At 37.4% G+C, this 13,850-nt stretch overlaps 3 protein-coding genes across 3 annotated transcripts; all 3 read right to left on the bottom strand.

The window, feature by feature from the left end:
* Positions 1–3,703: 3,703 nt before the first annotated feature.
* On the bottom strand, positions 3,704–6,050 carry LOC108849036 (beta-carotene 3-hydroxylase 1, chloroplastic). The gene is made up of 7 exons (XM_018622533.2): positions 5,576–6,050; positions 5,173–5,232; positions 5,006–5,077; positions 4,785–4,919; positions 4,279–4,404; positions 3,985–4,041; positions 3,704–3,910 (listed from the first exon to the last, which is right to left on the bottom strand). The coding sequence occupies exons 1-7, from the start codon at positions 5,948–5,950 to the stop codon at positions 3,812–3,814; spliced, it is 924 nt and encodes a 307-aa protein (XP_018478035.1). The 5' UTR covers positions 5,951–6,050; the 3' UTR covers positions 3,704–3,811.
* Positions 6,051–8,008: 1,958 nt separating this feature from the next.
* LOC108854704 (uncharacterized) lies at positions 8,009–12,102 on the bottom strand. The gene is made up of 11 exons (XM_018628328.2): positions 11,551–12,102; positions 11,420–11,467; positions 11,183–11,341; positions 11,050–11,096; positions 10,815–10,971; positions 10,665–10,726; positions 10,283–10,469; positions 9,828–9,911; positions 9,539–9,678; positions 9,300–9,417; positions 8,009–9,212 (listed from the first exon to the last, which is right to left on the bottom strand). Exons 1-11 carry the CDS (start codon positions 12,028–12,030, stop codon positions 8,232–8,234), a joined length of 2,463 nt encoding a protein of 820 aa, XP_018483830.2. The 5' UTR covers positions 12,031–12,102; the 3' UTR covers positions 8,009–8,231.
* A 520-nt stretch (positions 12,103–12,622) lies between these two features.
* On the bottom strand, positions 12,623–13,850 carry LOC108849436 (40S ribosomal protein S10-1). Its single transcript, XM_018622991.2, has 5 exons — positions 13,737–13,850; positions 13,622–13,670; positions 13,188–13,470; positions 12,978–13,107; positions 12,623–12,844 (listed from the first exon to the last, which is right to left on the bottom strand). The coding sequence occupies exons 1-5, from the start codon at positions 13,737–13,739 to the stop codon at positions 12,764–12,766; spliced, it is 546 nt and encodes a 181-aa protein (XP_018478493.2). The 5' UTR covers positions 13,740–13,850; the 3' UTR covers positions 12,623–12,763.

The following is a 13,850-nucleotide window of genomic DNA, read 5'->3' on the forward strand; positions in this document are numbered from 1 at the left end:
ATTCTATACATAACATATATTTACATATAATATTTATATCTACGAATTCGTGGGCAACCACCTAGTACTAATTGAATCAAAAAACCCAATTTGAAACTATAAAATTATATTAATTTATAGAGATTTTTAGTGTATATTAATTTATCGAGTATTAATTTAAAGAAATTATACCGTAATTGTGTGTCTGAATATAATATGTAGTCCTCTCCCATTTTCTCACAAGTCTACTATGCCTTTAAACCTATTAAAAATGAGCATCTGGAATAATTAATATTAATAATTCTATTAGGTTGAGTCGAACACATCGTTTTTTATTTGTAGAAAGCTAATGTGGAAATCTCACTCTTCGCAATCCCATTTTTCATCTTCTGCTGAGTCGTGGAAGATCCACCGTTTAACGGTTTATACTTGTACCATTGCGGCGCCTCATTACTCTCCGGCTTTGCTGCAATCATTCGTCATCATCTCCCTGTTCATCGCTGCAGGTTATTTTCCCATTCTCTCTATTGATTTTCTGAAGCGCTAACAGTTCCTAGACGTATCATTGTGCTACACTAATCTGTATCATCATCTCCCAGAGATGCAATCAATTTTAGCTTAGATTCTGGAGTTTGATATAGATATATTGCTTAATTTCCCTTTTTATTGTTCTTTGGAAGGCTTTTTACCCCATCAGCACTACTTCAAAGTGAAAAAAATAGATCAATCTTGGAAGCAGGATTATATTTCTAAAATGAACACTGGCTAGATTGTCTTAGTTAAGGCAATGTGAAGAAAATAAGCACCCTATGTTTAACTTTTTTTATCATGGTCCACGAGTGTGTTTACCATAGAGATGATAGGTGGACTTCCCGCGCTTATGGAAGCAAGCGGCATTCCCTTGAAAGCGGATCATAAGGCTTTCTAATTAACAACGTGAACTGAGATTCATTGATGCTGGATTCAAAACGGATTCAATTCCTTTCCTTGGAAGCTTTTGTGAGATTGAGATCATTAAACAATCTTGAAAGAATTCTCTAAATATTGCGGTACCTTTTCTGAGAAAACAAGATTTTCATTTATGCTTCCTCTGCCAACAACGTTGCAAAGATGAAAGCAACAAGTTTCATAAAGTATGGTCTTCGTCATGCTTGTACTGTAAAAGGTTATTTTTGGTTAGTATATATCAACCAATGGCTTCATCCAGTTTGTTAGGTTTAATTAGTTTGATATGGTTTCATCCGGTGTTGGGTTAAACCTATTTGCATGAGTAACTTTCACTCAGGCTTAACATTTTTCCTGATGAAAAACTTTGAACATTTTGATGAATAAGAGTTATAACTATATTATTTATTGGATAGGACTTGGCTTCATCCCCTATGGTGAACTTTTAAATTCACCACCTCTCTAATAACCAATCAAAATGTCAATTAAATTAATGATAAAATAATTAAATAAATAAATAATATCAATTTCAATAATGCTAATGTCATTATCTAATCCCTAAACTCAAACTTATACCCTAAATCCAAATTCTAAATCCTAAATTTTAAATTATAAACCCAAATTTTATACCCTAAACCCAAGTTTTAAACCTTAAACCCAAACCATAAATCATAAACCAAAAAATCTAAACTCTAAACCCAAAATTATACCCTAAACTCAAACTCTATACCCTAAACCCAAACCCTAGACTTTAAATCCAAACCATAAATTCAAACCTATAGCACATTTAGGGCATAGGGTTTGGGTTTACTATTTACGTTTTGGGTTTAGAATCTAGGATTTGGGTTTAAGGTATAGGTTTGGGTTTATAGTTCAGGTTTTTGGGTTTATGATTTATGGTTTGAGTTTAGGGTTTAAGATTTGGGTTTAGGGTATATAATTTGAGTTTATAATTTAGAATTTAGGGTTTAGAATTTGGATTTATGGTATAGAGTTTGAGTTTAGGGATTAGATAGTGACACTAGTATTATTAAAGTTGATACTATTTATTTTTTTAATTATTTTAGTTTTTGAAAAAATTATTTAATATTTTTAATCATTAATCTAGTTAGCATTTTGATTAGTTATTAAAGAGGTGGTGAATTTAAAGGTTCACCATAGGAGGTGAACCCAAGTCCTGTCCTTATTTATTAACTTTAAGTTAGCTTAAGTGTCACTAAGACACGTAGCGAAGTTGGACACCTTAGTTAGATTGCTGTGGATAGGAAAATGAACACTTAGAGCACCTCCGATGAGAAGTGCTAGACAAAAAATCTTTAAATCTTTATATATTCACATTAGTATTTAATTCTGGGTTTTTAAATTCTACTGAAAATTTAACCGAAAGTATCTAGTACATGTAATACATGGATATGTATTTAAAAAACTTTTTGGCTATAACTCCCCATTGGATGCTCTTAAACGCGTTTTCCACATTTTCGTTAGGTTTAAAAATTATGATCGTCATGTCGGTCAGTGGAGTGGCCACAAGGCATAACATTCGTCCACGAATGAATCTTAAACTTTACAACAACGTATAAAGCACAAGATCTTTCTAACAAAATGTGCAATATTTAGGATTTGATTATTGATTAGTGCGTTATTGGTTATTTTGGAGCTTCTTAGTCAAAAGCTGTAGACCGAACTTCCTTTTTGTGTAAAATGAAACTATCGTCGTTTTTTTATATTGCACGTTTTATGTCATTATCTAATTATGCGTCCACGCCACCTCATCCTCTCTACTTTTCACCATCTAAATTACGAATAATCAAATAGTTTGTTCTCCCTCTTATCTCTTGGGATTTAATTGGATAGAGTCGTGGGAGTGTACATAATAACTTCCACTTACAATCGTTGAGCATGGTGAGAAAATACTCTGATGTACCCCACTTAGTGAAACTAAAGTGAGTTAGTTCTAATGGAACAGACTAAGCATGTAACACGTATCCATAACTTTTATCTAAAGTCATTTCCCTTTTTTATGATCTCACCCGCTAAGTAATGAAGAGATAGCACTAATATAATCTTTGACTGTACAGTGGTTACGACTTCTAGACTGTACGTGCCTTCTAAAGTATAATCATACCATGTATTCACTCGCAAATGCTTCAGTGTTTGAAGTGTAAGAACATTTTATTCCATTTCCACTAATGATCTTTATATCCTACCTTCATTTTGCATATTAATTACTGAGCGTTTAGGGGTCTCCTTATTCATCTTCTATCTTTGATGTTCTACTCACATTTCGTTGAAAGAAAGATAAGAGTGATTGCATGCAGGCATGCAGCAATTGATTTCAACTTTTATTTTATTTTGAACTTTTTTGAATCGTGCGTTATAGGCAACGTTCGATGGCGCCATCTTCCAGGAGATCGCGCGAAGAAGCGGGCCATACTATGAACGTAAGCTTATATTAACTTACGTGACAAAGAAACATCCAAAAACATCAATTTAGGTAGATGATGAAGATTAACTTGTTGGTTGCAAACTTGCATGCATAAGCAAAAAAAAAATCTAGTGCAAGTCGAAATATGTTCCAGTTTATTCCAGATATGTATAAGATATATAATATAATGTCTCGCCTTGTTCATATTCACTGAATCATTGTAATTGGTCGTGACTCGGTATGTGTAAAAAGATTATCAAGTCGGATTGGTATCTTTATATTTATTTATTTATTTTGCTGAGAGGATTGGTATGTTATATAGTATGATTAGCCTAATATTTCTACTTTTAATAATTAAAAATCAAAATCGGCATATACGATTTATCAACAAAGACCGTATTTCAGATCATGACAAAAGACCAAAAACTAAAAGAAGAGATTAATAATTTGTTTTTAATTTAGTCAAGAGCTCGACTCGGAACCAGAACCTTTTTTGTATAATTTGATTCTCCGACTAATCTCCTTCTCTAACTCCTCATCTCCTCCAACTTCTTCCAATTCCTAGAGTAAAAATTAAGTGATTAAAGGTTACATAACTTAGAAGATTAAGAATATAAGCATATACAAAAACTTACCTTCGGTCCAAGAAACAACCCGTATGGCACACCATCGAACTTGTCAGTGTGATGTAGCTGAAAAACAAAAACGAGCGTATAAATTTTCAAATCTATAACTAGGATAGGAATGCTAAACAGTGTTTTATATTTTTAACGTCACAAAACTATACAAAGCGCATTGATAAAAAGTTAAAAACGAATAGAATAAAATACTATTCATTCAGGACCAGAACTTAAACGAAATGCCTTTCCATTTTGGGAAAGAAACTGTTTATACTTTTGTCGTTGACCGATCAAGTCAATGAGTTATACCTGGTGAGCGGCGGCGACCTTCCGGAGATAAGGGACGTCAGCGATAGGACCGACAGGGAAACGCTTGTGCACCAAACCATCGTGGACAAACATGTAGGCGATCCCAAACACCGTTATTCCTAGTCCCTGTAACGAGGAGAGACACAGCATTTAGACCCACAAAACGCAGACACGAACGCGACATAACGGCGTTTTGATCCAAAAAAAAAGGCAAAGTAAGCCACCACTAGTCTCATGGGTAGCCAGCGAATCTATTTTGTGATCACATGAACCGAAGATCTCAATGTCTTTATAAAAATACATATACATATAGACAGAAAATCTTGCAAGAGAGTTACGTTTCTTTGAGCCCATATGTCCACAGAGAATAAAATACTAATTGTTTTGACCTTTAGCAGCGATAAAAAGCCACCGAAATGTACTAAACCGTTGTTTAATTTTAATTTTAAATGGCCTAAACCACAGAGTTGAAGATTAATAGAGAGAGAGAGAGAGAGATGACATACGGCGCCAAAGCAAAGACCAGGGACGAGTCCTTTATTAAAGAAACCATAAGAGAGCAGACCGATCGCAGGAACAGCGTTTATAATTGCAAATACATCGTTCAGCTCAAACGGCCCTTCTCTTGGTTTGTGATGTGACTGCTCCCAATAAAAAAGAGGGAAAAAAATCAAATTAAGCAGAGCTAGAGATAGAATATTCAGTCAGGATGAGAGTTGGAGCTAACCTCATGCATGTTCCAAAGAGAAGCGTGCCAGAGAGCTCTATGAGCCCATCTCGCCCAAAACTCCATCCCTACCTGATAGACAGATATTCAGTGAGTTCAAGACAAACTCTGTGTGTGTGTGTGTGTGTGTTTTAAGAAGATTAATTAGAGTTGGTTTGAGAACTTACAGCAGCACCAACAGAGAGAGCAAATGTACCAAACATCTCTGACATTGGGATCACACCTCCCTGATTCATATTTTGTAACCAAAACGAAAAACAATTGTGAATATATTCCCCTCCGTTTCATAAAAAAATCCACATTACAAGAGAAAATTTTGTTTTTAAAAAATACATTTTTTATTTTTTCAATGATTATTTAATAAAAAATTGTTAACTTCAAAAAAATTAATAGTGTTTATTAGATTTATATTGGTTAAAACTATAGAAAATTGTTATTCACAAAACATAATGTATTTACAATCAAATTAAATTTACTAAATTAAATTTATGTGTTTTTCTTAACATATGTGAAAAGTCTTAGGATATGTATCTGTTTTTAAACGGATTGAGTATTATTTTTGGTTATTACCTCCATTTGCCAAGAGAATCTGTAGTAAACGGCCATAACGGCCATGGAAGTGATACCGAAGCTCGACATCACTGCAGCTATTAGATAAGTGAACCTCTCGGACTCCTTCCTCTCCAGTTTCTCAGCCAAACGCAAGGCCAAGAGCTCGGGATCTATGGCGTTTGTGCTCTCGGTTCTCTCATCGTTATCGACGGGAGAGCTCTGCCTCCGCGGTTCAACGACGTAGCAGACCGAAAAGCCTCTGAACCGGAGAGAGGAAGGGAGTCCGGCTAAGGATTTTGGGTGGTGCAAGCGGAAGTTTGAGGAGGAGGAGGATGAGAAAGAGCGGTGGAGGGGGTTGAATGTTACGGTGGTGGTTGAGAGACCTGCCGCCATGGTGAAGAAGGAGCTCCGAGAGAGTACTTGGTGATTGACTGGTGGTTCACCTTTTATGCGAGAGAGAAGAGAGAGATGTGGTGTAAATGCAATCAGGCCTAGGATTTTGTTTGGCTTTCTTATTTAAAAAGAAAAAACAAAAACACACTTTGAAATTTAATTAATACAAGTGAAGGACGGTTTAGTTTCGTGTAATGAAATTTACCCCTAATAAAGTCTTTGTCCTCCACAAATCTACCCCACCCTTCTACTTTATTTTAATTACATTTTCCGCCATTAGGCAAAATATCAAGAATAAGCATAAATTTAAAATCTTGTAAATTTTAACAGTCTTAATGTCTAATTAATTGTACAGATATTCTTGTTTTAATAGTCAATCAAAAGATTATGTTTCTATGTAATATGTATACGTAAATGTAATGAAATCTGTGGGTAAATTAGTAGGCCTGGGCACGGATCGGATATTCGGGTTTTTGAAGGTATTTGTGATTTGCTTCGAATGTTACGGATATCTGATTTTTCGATTTGCTTTGCTTCGGAAAAATACGGATATTCGGAAAAACGGATATCCGGAAAATAAATAGATATTTGCGGATATTCGCGGATACTTACGGATCTCTCATTTGTTTTGATTAATACAAATAATCTTAAAAAAATTGATACAAATTTGTTTTGTAAAATATATTTTTTGCATGATATAAAAGATAAAAATTAAAAAAAGCAATGAATCTTCATATTTTATAAATTTTTAAACTTAGTTAAAATTATAATAACACAAAACTTAAAAAAAAATTATAATTATCGTAAATATTTTCTCTTCCTTTTATGTAATACTTTTATATAAGTAATAATATGAATAGAATCTATCAAATAATATATTAGAATAATAATTATATAATTTTATACATTTAAAACTTTAAATATAATCAAAATATACATGTATTTATATATTGACGGATCGGATCGGATATTCGCTTCCCAAAATTTTAATATTTGTGATTTGCTTCGATTTTGACGGATATTGAATTTTAGTATTTGCTTTGCTTCGAAAGCTTACGGATATTCGGAATTTTCGAATCGAATAGCAACGGATAACGAATCGAATCAAATTTAACGGATAAAATGCCCAGCCCCTATAAATTAGTATAAAAGGTGGGAAGGAAAGGCAAAAAAATAAACAGAAAGGAAAGCAACAAGTTACTTACAAGCTACATCCATTTAATATGAGGCTGATGCCTAGATAGTGTTGGGCATATGGGTCTCCTCTACGTGTCATATTTCCATTGGTTCACAGAATTCCTCGTAGTATCTTTGTCTTTTGGTATATTTATTTATTTCATTTTTTTGGACCACTCCAAAAATGTAATAGAGAAAGATACCAAGCTTGCTCAAGAAAAGAGTAAAGAAAAAAGAAAGATACCGAACTAGTAAATATGCCAACTTGGGCCATTGAGATGGACCTTGACCTCAAGGTTAGGAGCACAAAGTACCATTACGATCTGTATCTTGTTTTCCCTTTTTATATCAAGCATTGTGATGCGATCTGTTTCCCACTTTGTTCTGATGCCTGTTTTAGCTTTTGATTTGGTCAGTCTCCAGCCACAGTTTCCCACGTTACTGCGTAACCCGAGACTCAAAAATGTCATATGATAAGAGATTTATTACCAAAGAGGCGTTGCTTATCGCTGTTTGCAATGCCATTCAACAGATCAATACCCTAGAGTGCAGGACAAGGGTAAATAACAAGTGAAAAAGCGTTACTAAAGATCATTTCAAACAGTGTATCATCTCCTGCGTAAACAAGTCCCCGAGTAAACTCGTCTGGGTCATGAGGAATTCAGCAGAGGAAATGACGCTGGTGAAGCGCCGGTTAAGAGAGCAAGAGGAATCATCATCAAGAACTTTCATGGAACTACTGTCTTGATGGATATTCAAGGCAAAAGTACAAACGACATTTTGGACACTCTTCTCTTATGGTTCTGTGATTTAGCTGATCAAGAAACGAAATTGAATTTTAGAACTTTCATAGAACAAGCTCCTCTCAGTTTGTAACCAGCACACATAACAAAGGTACATATTGAAAGCATAACCATTACGGTACCTCTTCATAAACAAGATAAGAGTTCCAGTTAGTTAACTTGGGACTCGATAGAAAAACACAAAGTACTGATTCAAGAATTTAAAAACAAAGTCGAGAGGTGTGCTCAAATTAAATATATCAGACTACGGTGGGACACGATAACAAAACATCCTTTTGCGACACAACGGAACCATTGAGGACTTACCCGCCGCCCATGGGTCTTTTACCCCTCGGTTTTTTCTGGCCTGGTTTATTACCAGCAGCACTCTTCTTCCCCTTCCTACCAGGCTTGCCTCCTCCACGTTGCCTAGCGTCACTCTTCATCCTCCTATCCACTCTCTTCTGTCCTTTCCCTACCTTAACCCCAACTCCTTTCTTTGACACAACCAGTTCTTTCCTCGGCTTCCTCGGCTCAGCTGCTTTCTTGTATAGCTTGTCTATCATCTTGTCCTTAGAACGGTCGGCAATATCCGGTGTGTCGGATATTACATTTGCCTTCTTCCTCACCTTCTCCAATCTTTTCGCCGCGGCTCTCTTCTTCCTTGCCTTGGCCTCTGCCACCTTTTTGGCCGGGCGAGCGTTGATTTCTCTGAACTGAGCTTTCATTGCATTGATTTCTTCTTTAGTGACGGGTTTCATCGGTTGTCTGTGCTGCTTCTCGTCATCCAAAAACCATTTGGGCAAAAAACCTTCGTCGCCATACATGTACTTGTTATAAGCATCGTCGAGCATCTCTTCTCTCTGCTTCTTCCTTAGCATTTTCTTGGCGCAGGCCAATATCTCTGCTTTTGTATGAACGTTGTCATCATCTGAGGATGAATCAGAGTCAGAATCTGTGACTGGTGCAGGGACTATCTCGAAATCGTCTTCCTTCTTAGAGTTAGCGAGTGAAGTCTTATCAGACGTCCCCATTGCTTTCGCCGCCTTCTTCTTCTTTGTCTTCTCGGCTTTAGACAGGTTCTTCTTAGTTGGCATGTCGTCGTCACTGTCATCTTGTCCCAAGTCTCCTTCTTCCACGGCTTCTGCAAATATGTCCTGACTGAACCATTGGTTGGATATTTCCTCTTTAGTTTGGATCTCTCCATCATCAAGTGGTACCACAAGAGGGTTCGCCTCATCCATCTCTACATTCATATCTGAGTCGTAATCTACTTTCATTTCTTCATCTCCATCACCTTCCTCCTGCACAGCCAACCAAAATATGTCTCATTCCAAAAATCTGTAGCATCCATGAAAATGGAGGAGGGGCAAGCAATGGTTAATAGTTACCTCCAGCTTTTCAGCGTGTGCCTGTCTAGCACGCTTCCTTTGCTTTGCGCTTCCTTCTCTCTTCACCATGTACCGGTCATATGCCTCATCAAAAGCCTCTTCCATTTGTTCAGTGTATCTGTAATGTTAAAAAAGACTATAAGATGAAATAACAGCACAACACAAACTTGAGCAATGTATGACAATCTTGAAACATCATTCTTAAATCTACAGAAAAGGTAAGGGGTCAACGGCCTGACCTCTGACGTTCTTCATCAGAATCTAGACCACTGTCCTCGGAGTCATCTGAAGCTTCAACAACACGGTCTTCGTTCTCAATGTCATTGGCGTGAACATTATCATCTTCATCATTGTCAACAGCCATAAGATCTTTCTTTCCCTGGAATGGATAAATAAATGAAGATTTTAACGTATATACAAAGCTAATTGGGAGTAGAAACATTAAACAATTAGCAATACAAGCTCTCTCGATGCCAGTCAGTCATATTAAACAAAACTAACGCAGAGACTGGATACAAAATAGAGTACCTTGATAGCAGCAAGAGAGAACAAATCATGGTCGACATAACCATCTTCAAGTGCATCTATCTGTGGATTGGTCCGCGTCTTATCCTGACAAATTATATCGAATTAAGCAAAAGAAGTATAAGGTCGAGAAGATTCATATTTAAGACCAGTGACGACAGCATAAAGAAGAGCTCTCAATTAAGAGAATCGTGGTTCGGAATACTAATATCTAACTTCGTCACTAAGCTAAAATGATTCAGGAAGTAAATGGCAACAGTTTTTCTTAGGCAAACATATAAATCTGAATATTGTTTTTGCAAATGAACACGTACTTAAACTAATCCTGTATTACCTAAGGAATTTTTATTTCTGTGTAATTTCCTAGAGCAAAGAAACTGATTAGGAAGTCCTAACAACCGTAACATAAACATTATCAAATTTGCCGACAGAAATGACGATTTAAAATGAAAACTAACCTTAGCCCGTCGTTTTGCGAGAAGCTTCTTTGCCTGTTTCTTCTTGCGATCTACTGCGTTTGTCAGCTCTTCTAATTCATTGAGCAGTTTATCATCTTCATTTTCCTCTTCCTTCTCCGCCTCAGGCTCCTTTTTAGCGACTTCCTTTTTCTCAGGAGTCAAAGCTTTCCTCATTTGCATTCGCCATCTACAAGAAAAAAGGGAGTTCAATATTTGCTACAAAACTAATACAATTTCTCAACGAGTTAATGGCTGACCACAAATGGATAGAAAAAGTCATAACAAAACAATATTTCCCTCACGACAATCCAAAGATCCACGCACAATGATTTATCTGATTGAGTATGTAAGGTATTATTCTGACTAGCAACGCAGTTCTTACTTTAAGATGTACTTGAAGTCATTTTTCCCCAAAACCGGAAGATCTTCGCAAAGAATTTTAATCTGCTTCCAGAAAAAGCAAAGATTACCAGCAGGTACAGGTAAATATATCGTGGCTTAGTTACAATATGGCAAATTAGAGAGGCAGTACCTCATCTGAAGTCAATTCATGTTCCTTTATGGGCAGAGAGGCTTCATCGTCAAAGGATATCAAAGTAACTGTGCCAAGAACCTCAAGAGGATTCTCAGACCAAATGAAATCAGCAGCAGATGCAACTTTTCTCAAAATGGACTCTCCATCTTGATACCTAAGATATTATCCCCAGTTATTCAAACTTCTAATAAACAGTACAAAAACAAAACCAAGATGTTTGATATTTGCATACCCATCACGGTTCCTCTTCTGTTTATTTTTTCCAAGCACATCCACAACCTACAAACACAACATGTATAATAATAATAACTTACACACAAGAAGAAAAAAACACCCAAACACTAAATAAGAAAGAGTAATCACACCTTTCTAGTTGTCTCCTCTTGCTCCTTAAAGAGATATCTAAAATCAAGAAGACGAGGATCAATCTTGCCAGGAGCTTTGTAATTCAAACCCAAAAGATACGTCTCAGCAGACGCTGAACGACTAGCCGGCGGCTTAAACACTTCAACCTTCTCAAACAGCTGCACCAAAAATAAAACAGTAAGAAAACAACAACAACAAACAAATCCTTATCTCATATAACAAGTAAAACAAAATACCTTCTTAAGACAAAACTGTACATTGCTGTAATCTCTAGACCTGAAAACCTACACACAGAGAAGAGAAAACAAATGGTTAAGAAAAAAAAAACAAATTAACGAATCAAATCCCTAAACCTCAAAGCTCAGACCTTGGTGATGAAATTCCCACCGCGAACCAAAAACTCAGTAGCCAATTTCACCGAATCGATAACCAAAGCGTTCTGGCTCATCGCCTCCTGAGACCAAGCCCCACCGACGTTGGGAGACCCGTCGTGGATAACCAGATCGAAGGCCTTGACGCCGTGCTTCTCGAGCACCTGCTTGATCTTGGACCTGCACTCGGGGCGCGTGATGTCCTGCTGGATCGCGACGCAGTCTTTGATGGCGCCGATGGGGACGAGATCGATACCGAGGACGAGGCTGCCGACGGGGGCTTTCTGGACGGCGACCTGCATCCAACCCCCGGGGGCGGCGCAGAGATCGAGGATGGCTCGGGATTTGTGGAGGAAGGAGTACTTGGCGTCGAGCTGGATGAGCTTGTAGGAGGCTCGAGAGCGGAAGCCGCGCTCCTTGGCGAGGCGGTAGTACTTGTCTAAACGATGCTTTCCCTTGACCTTACCCTTACCCATTCTGAGATACTGAGATTTTTTCTCTCCTAGGGTTGTTGAGTTTTGGGTTTCGAAGGAGCAGCTGATGATGATGATGATGAAGTGTATATAAGCTAGGGTTTAGGGTTTACTACGCGCGCCGTTCTTTCAACTGTAAGCCCATTAGTCTTTATTTTTAATGGGTTTCGTTACTTCTTTCTGTGATGGGCCTCTCACGGGCCTTTAGTTTCTCTTTTTGATGGGCTTAACCACTCACCCCCCCCCCCCCCCCAAAGAATTGCGGTTTGAATTGAATTGAATTGAATTGATAATTTTGTCACACACAGAGTCCATAATGATACGTATACAACTCCCAAAAAGTAATGATTCGATTCTTACAGAACTCAATGTAATATTAACCATCATGGATTACTAAAAAGTTTTAAGATTTTAGTTGACACTCCAAAACATGTTCCTCTCAATCAGATAGACTAGTATATATTGGACATAAAAACACGCACACGAGTATAGTTCGGGTATACCAAAGAAACGTGTTAATATCTCATTTGGACAAAGCACCCGTTTTACTCATGTCAGAAAATAGTAAGAAAAACGTGGAATTTAACACTGACACTGGAAAATTATAGGATTTGTTTCTTTAAACCAAAAGTGAGAGAAATAGATAGATTATAGATTCCGGATTTGGATTACAAAAACAAAACTAAAGCCAAAACTGAAAATGTCTTTCAATTGCTTAACGATAAGAACAGCTCTTTCAGGGTAAACCGGAACCAGATGGAGCTGCAGCGCTGTAACCACCAGCACCACGGCCAAATCCAGGCCTACCACCACTTCCCTGTCAACACAAACAGCAATCACATATGCAATGTTAAAACTCATCAACTACTGACAAAGTAGATCATTTGTAAAAAAATCTCATTTGCTTTTTGGTAAAACTGTTAGGGATGGTTAGAGAGAGAGAGATTTACTTGGAAAGAGGGTTGGTAATCAGCAGGAGCTCCACCCTTTTCACCTCCAACATCACCACCACGTGGCCCTGCACGGTACCCATCACGGTCACCATATCTGGGACGGTCTCCCTCAAAGCGAGGTGGTCCTCTGAAACAAACAACAAACCACCCCCAATGTTACCGAATCAGACAAATATTATACAGATTCCAAGACAGAAACCAAACTACCTTGGGCGATCACCAGGTGGGCCACCAAAAGGACGGCCAATGAGCTTAGCAGACTTCTTCAAGGTCGCAGGAACAACATCAGACGGAAGGTTAAGATAAGTTCTCAAAAACTCAATGCCTTCATTGGTCAAAAACCAATAATAGTGCATCCATGCGAACGTCTCCCTAACGTACTCCTTGGACTTGAAACTCTGCATGAGCTTGATCACTTGCAAGTTTGGTACTGACTCAATCAACGGATGCTTTGCGAGGTTGAAATCCTTCTTCGCAAACAATACTCCTTCTGTAGAAACCCCAGGTAGTGATATAGATCATTTCACACACAAATCATTGCAATAGCTACCTCATAATCTTAAAGATTCAAACTTTGTGAACGACCCTCGAAAGTTCACTAGATCTAGCATCTACATTACTCAGTTAATAAGCTTACAAACCTTTGAAGAGGTACTTGCAGATCTCTCTGCGGTTGGTCTCTGAGATAATCTGTTGAACAATCAGTACATTACATAGTGTAAAAATAGAGAAACAGAACAAAAGCAGAGTCTATACCATCGTCTTGTTGGTAAGAGCTTTCGCTGCAACGAGGAACAGAGCTTCTTTGTTTTTATTTTTTTTGGTCAAAAGAGGCAGAGAGCTTTAGCTAAGGTAAAAGTAGGGTTTTCT

The sequence above is a fragment of the Raphanus sativus genome, unplaced genomic scaffold (assembly GCF_000801105.2).
Source record: "Raphanus sativus cultivar WK10039 unplaced genomic scaffold, ASM80110v3 Scaffold0187, whole genome shotgun sequence".
NCBI lineage: Eukaryota > Viridiplantae > Streptophyta > Magnoliopsida > Brassicales > Brassicaceae > Raphanus > Raphanus sativus.

Excerpts from the sequence above, each read along its gene's own strand:
- LOC108849036 (XM_018622533.2), bottom strand. The coding sequence starts at position 5,950 with ATGGCGGCAGGTCTCTCAACCACCACCGTAACATTCAACCCCCTCCAC. Across the intron at positions 5,233-5,575 it reads GATTCTCTTGGCAAATGGAG|GGAGGTGTGATCCCAATGTC; the intron begins GTAATAACCAAA and ends AATATGAATCAG. Across the intron at positions 4,920-5,005 it reads CTCTTTGGAACATGCATGAG|TCACATCACAAACCAAGAGA; the intron begins GTTAGCTCCAAC and ends TATTGGGAGCAG.
- LOC108854704 (XM_018628328.2), bottom strand. The coding sequence starts at position 12,030 with ATGGGTAAGGGTAAGGTCAAGGGAAAGCATCGTTTAGACAAGTACTAC. Across the intron at positions 9,912-10,282 it reads TCGCAAAACGACGGGCTAAG|GATAAGACGCGGACCAATCC; the intron begins GTTAGTTTTCAT and ends ATAATTTGTCAG. Across the intron at positions 9,213-9,299 it reads CACACGCTGAAAAGCTGGAG|GAGGAAGGTGATGGAGATGA; the intron begins GTAACTATTAAC and ends TTGGCTGTGCAG.
- LOC108849436 (XM_018622991.2), bottom strand. Across the intron at positions 13,108-13,187 it reads CCACCTGGTGATCGCCCAAG|AGGACCACCTCGCTTTGAGG; the intron begins GTAGTTTGGTTT and ends TGTTTGTTTCAG. Across the intron at positions 12,845-12,977 it reads ATTACCAACCCTCTTTCCAA|GGAAGTGGTGGTAGGCCTGG; the intron begins GTAAATCTCTCT and ends TTGTGTTGACAG.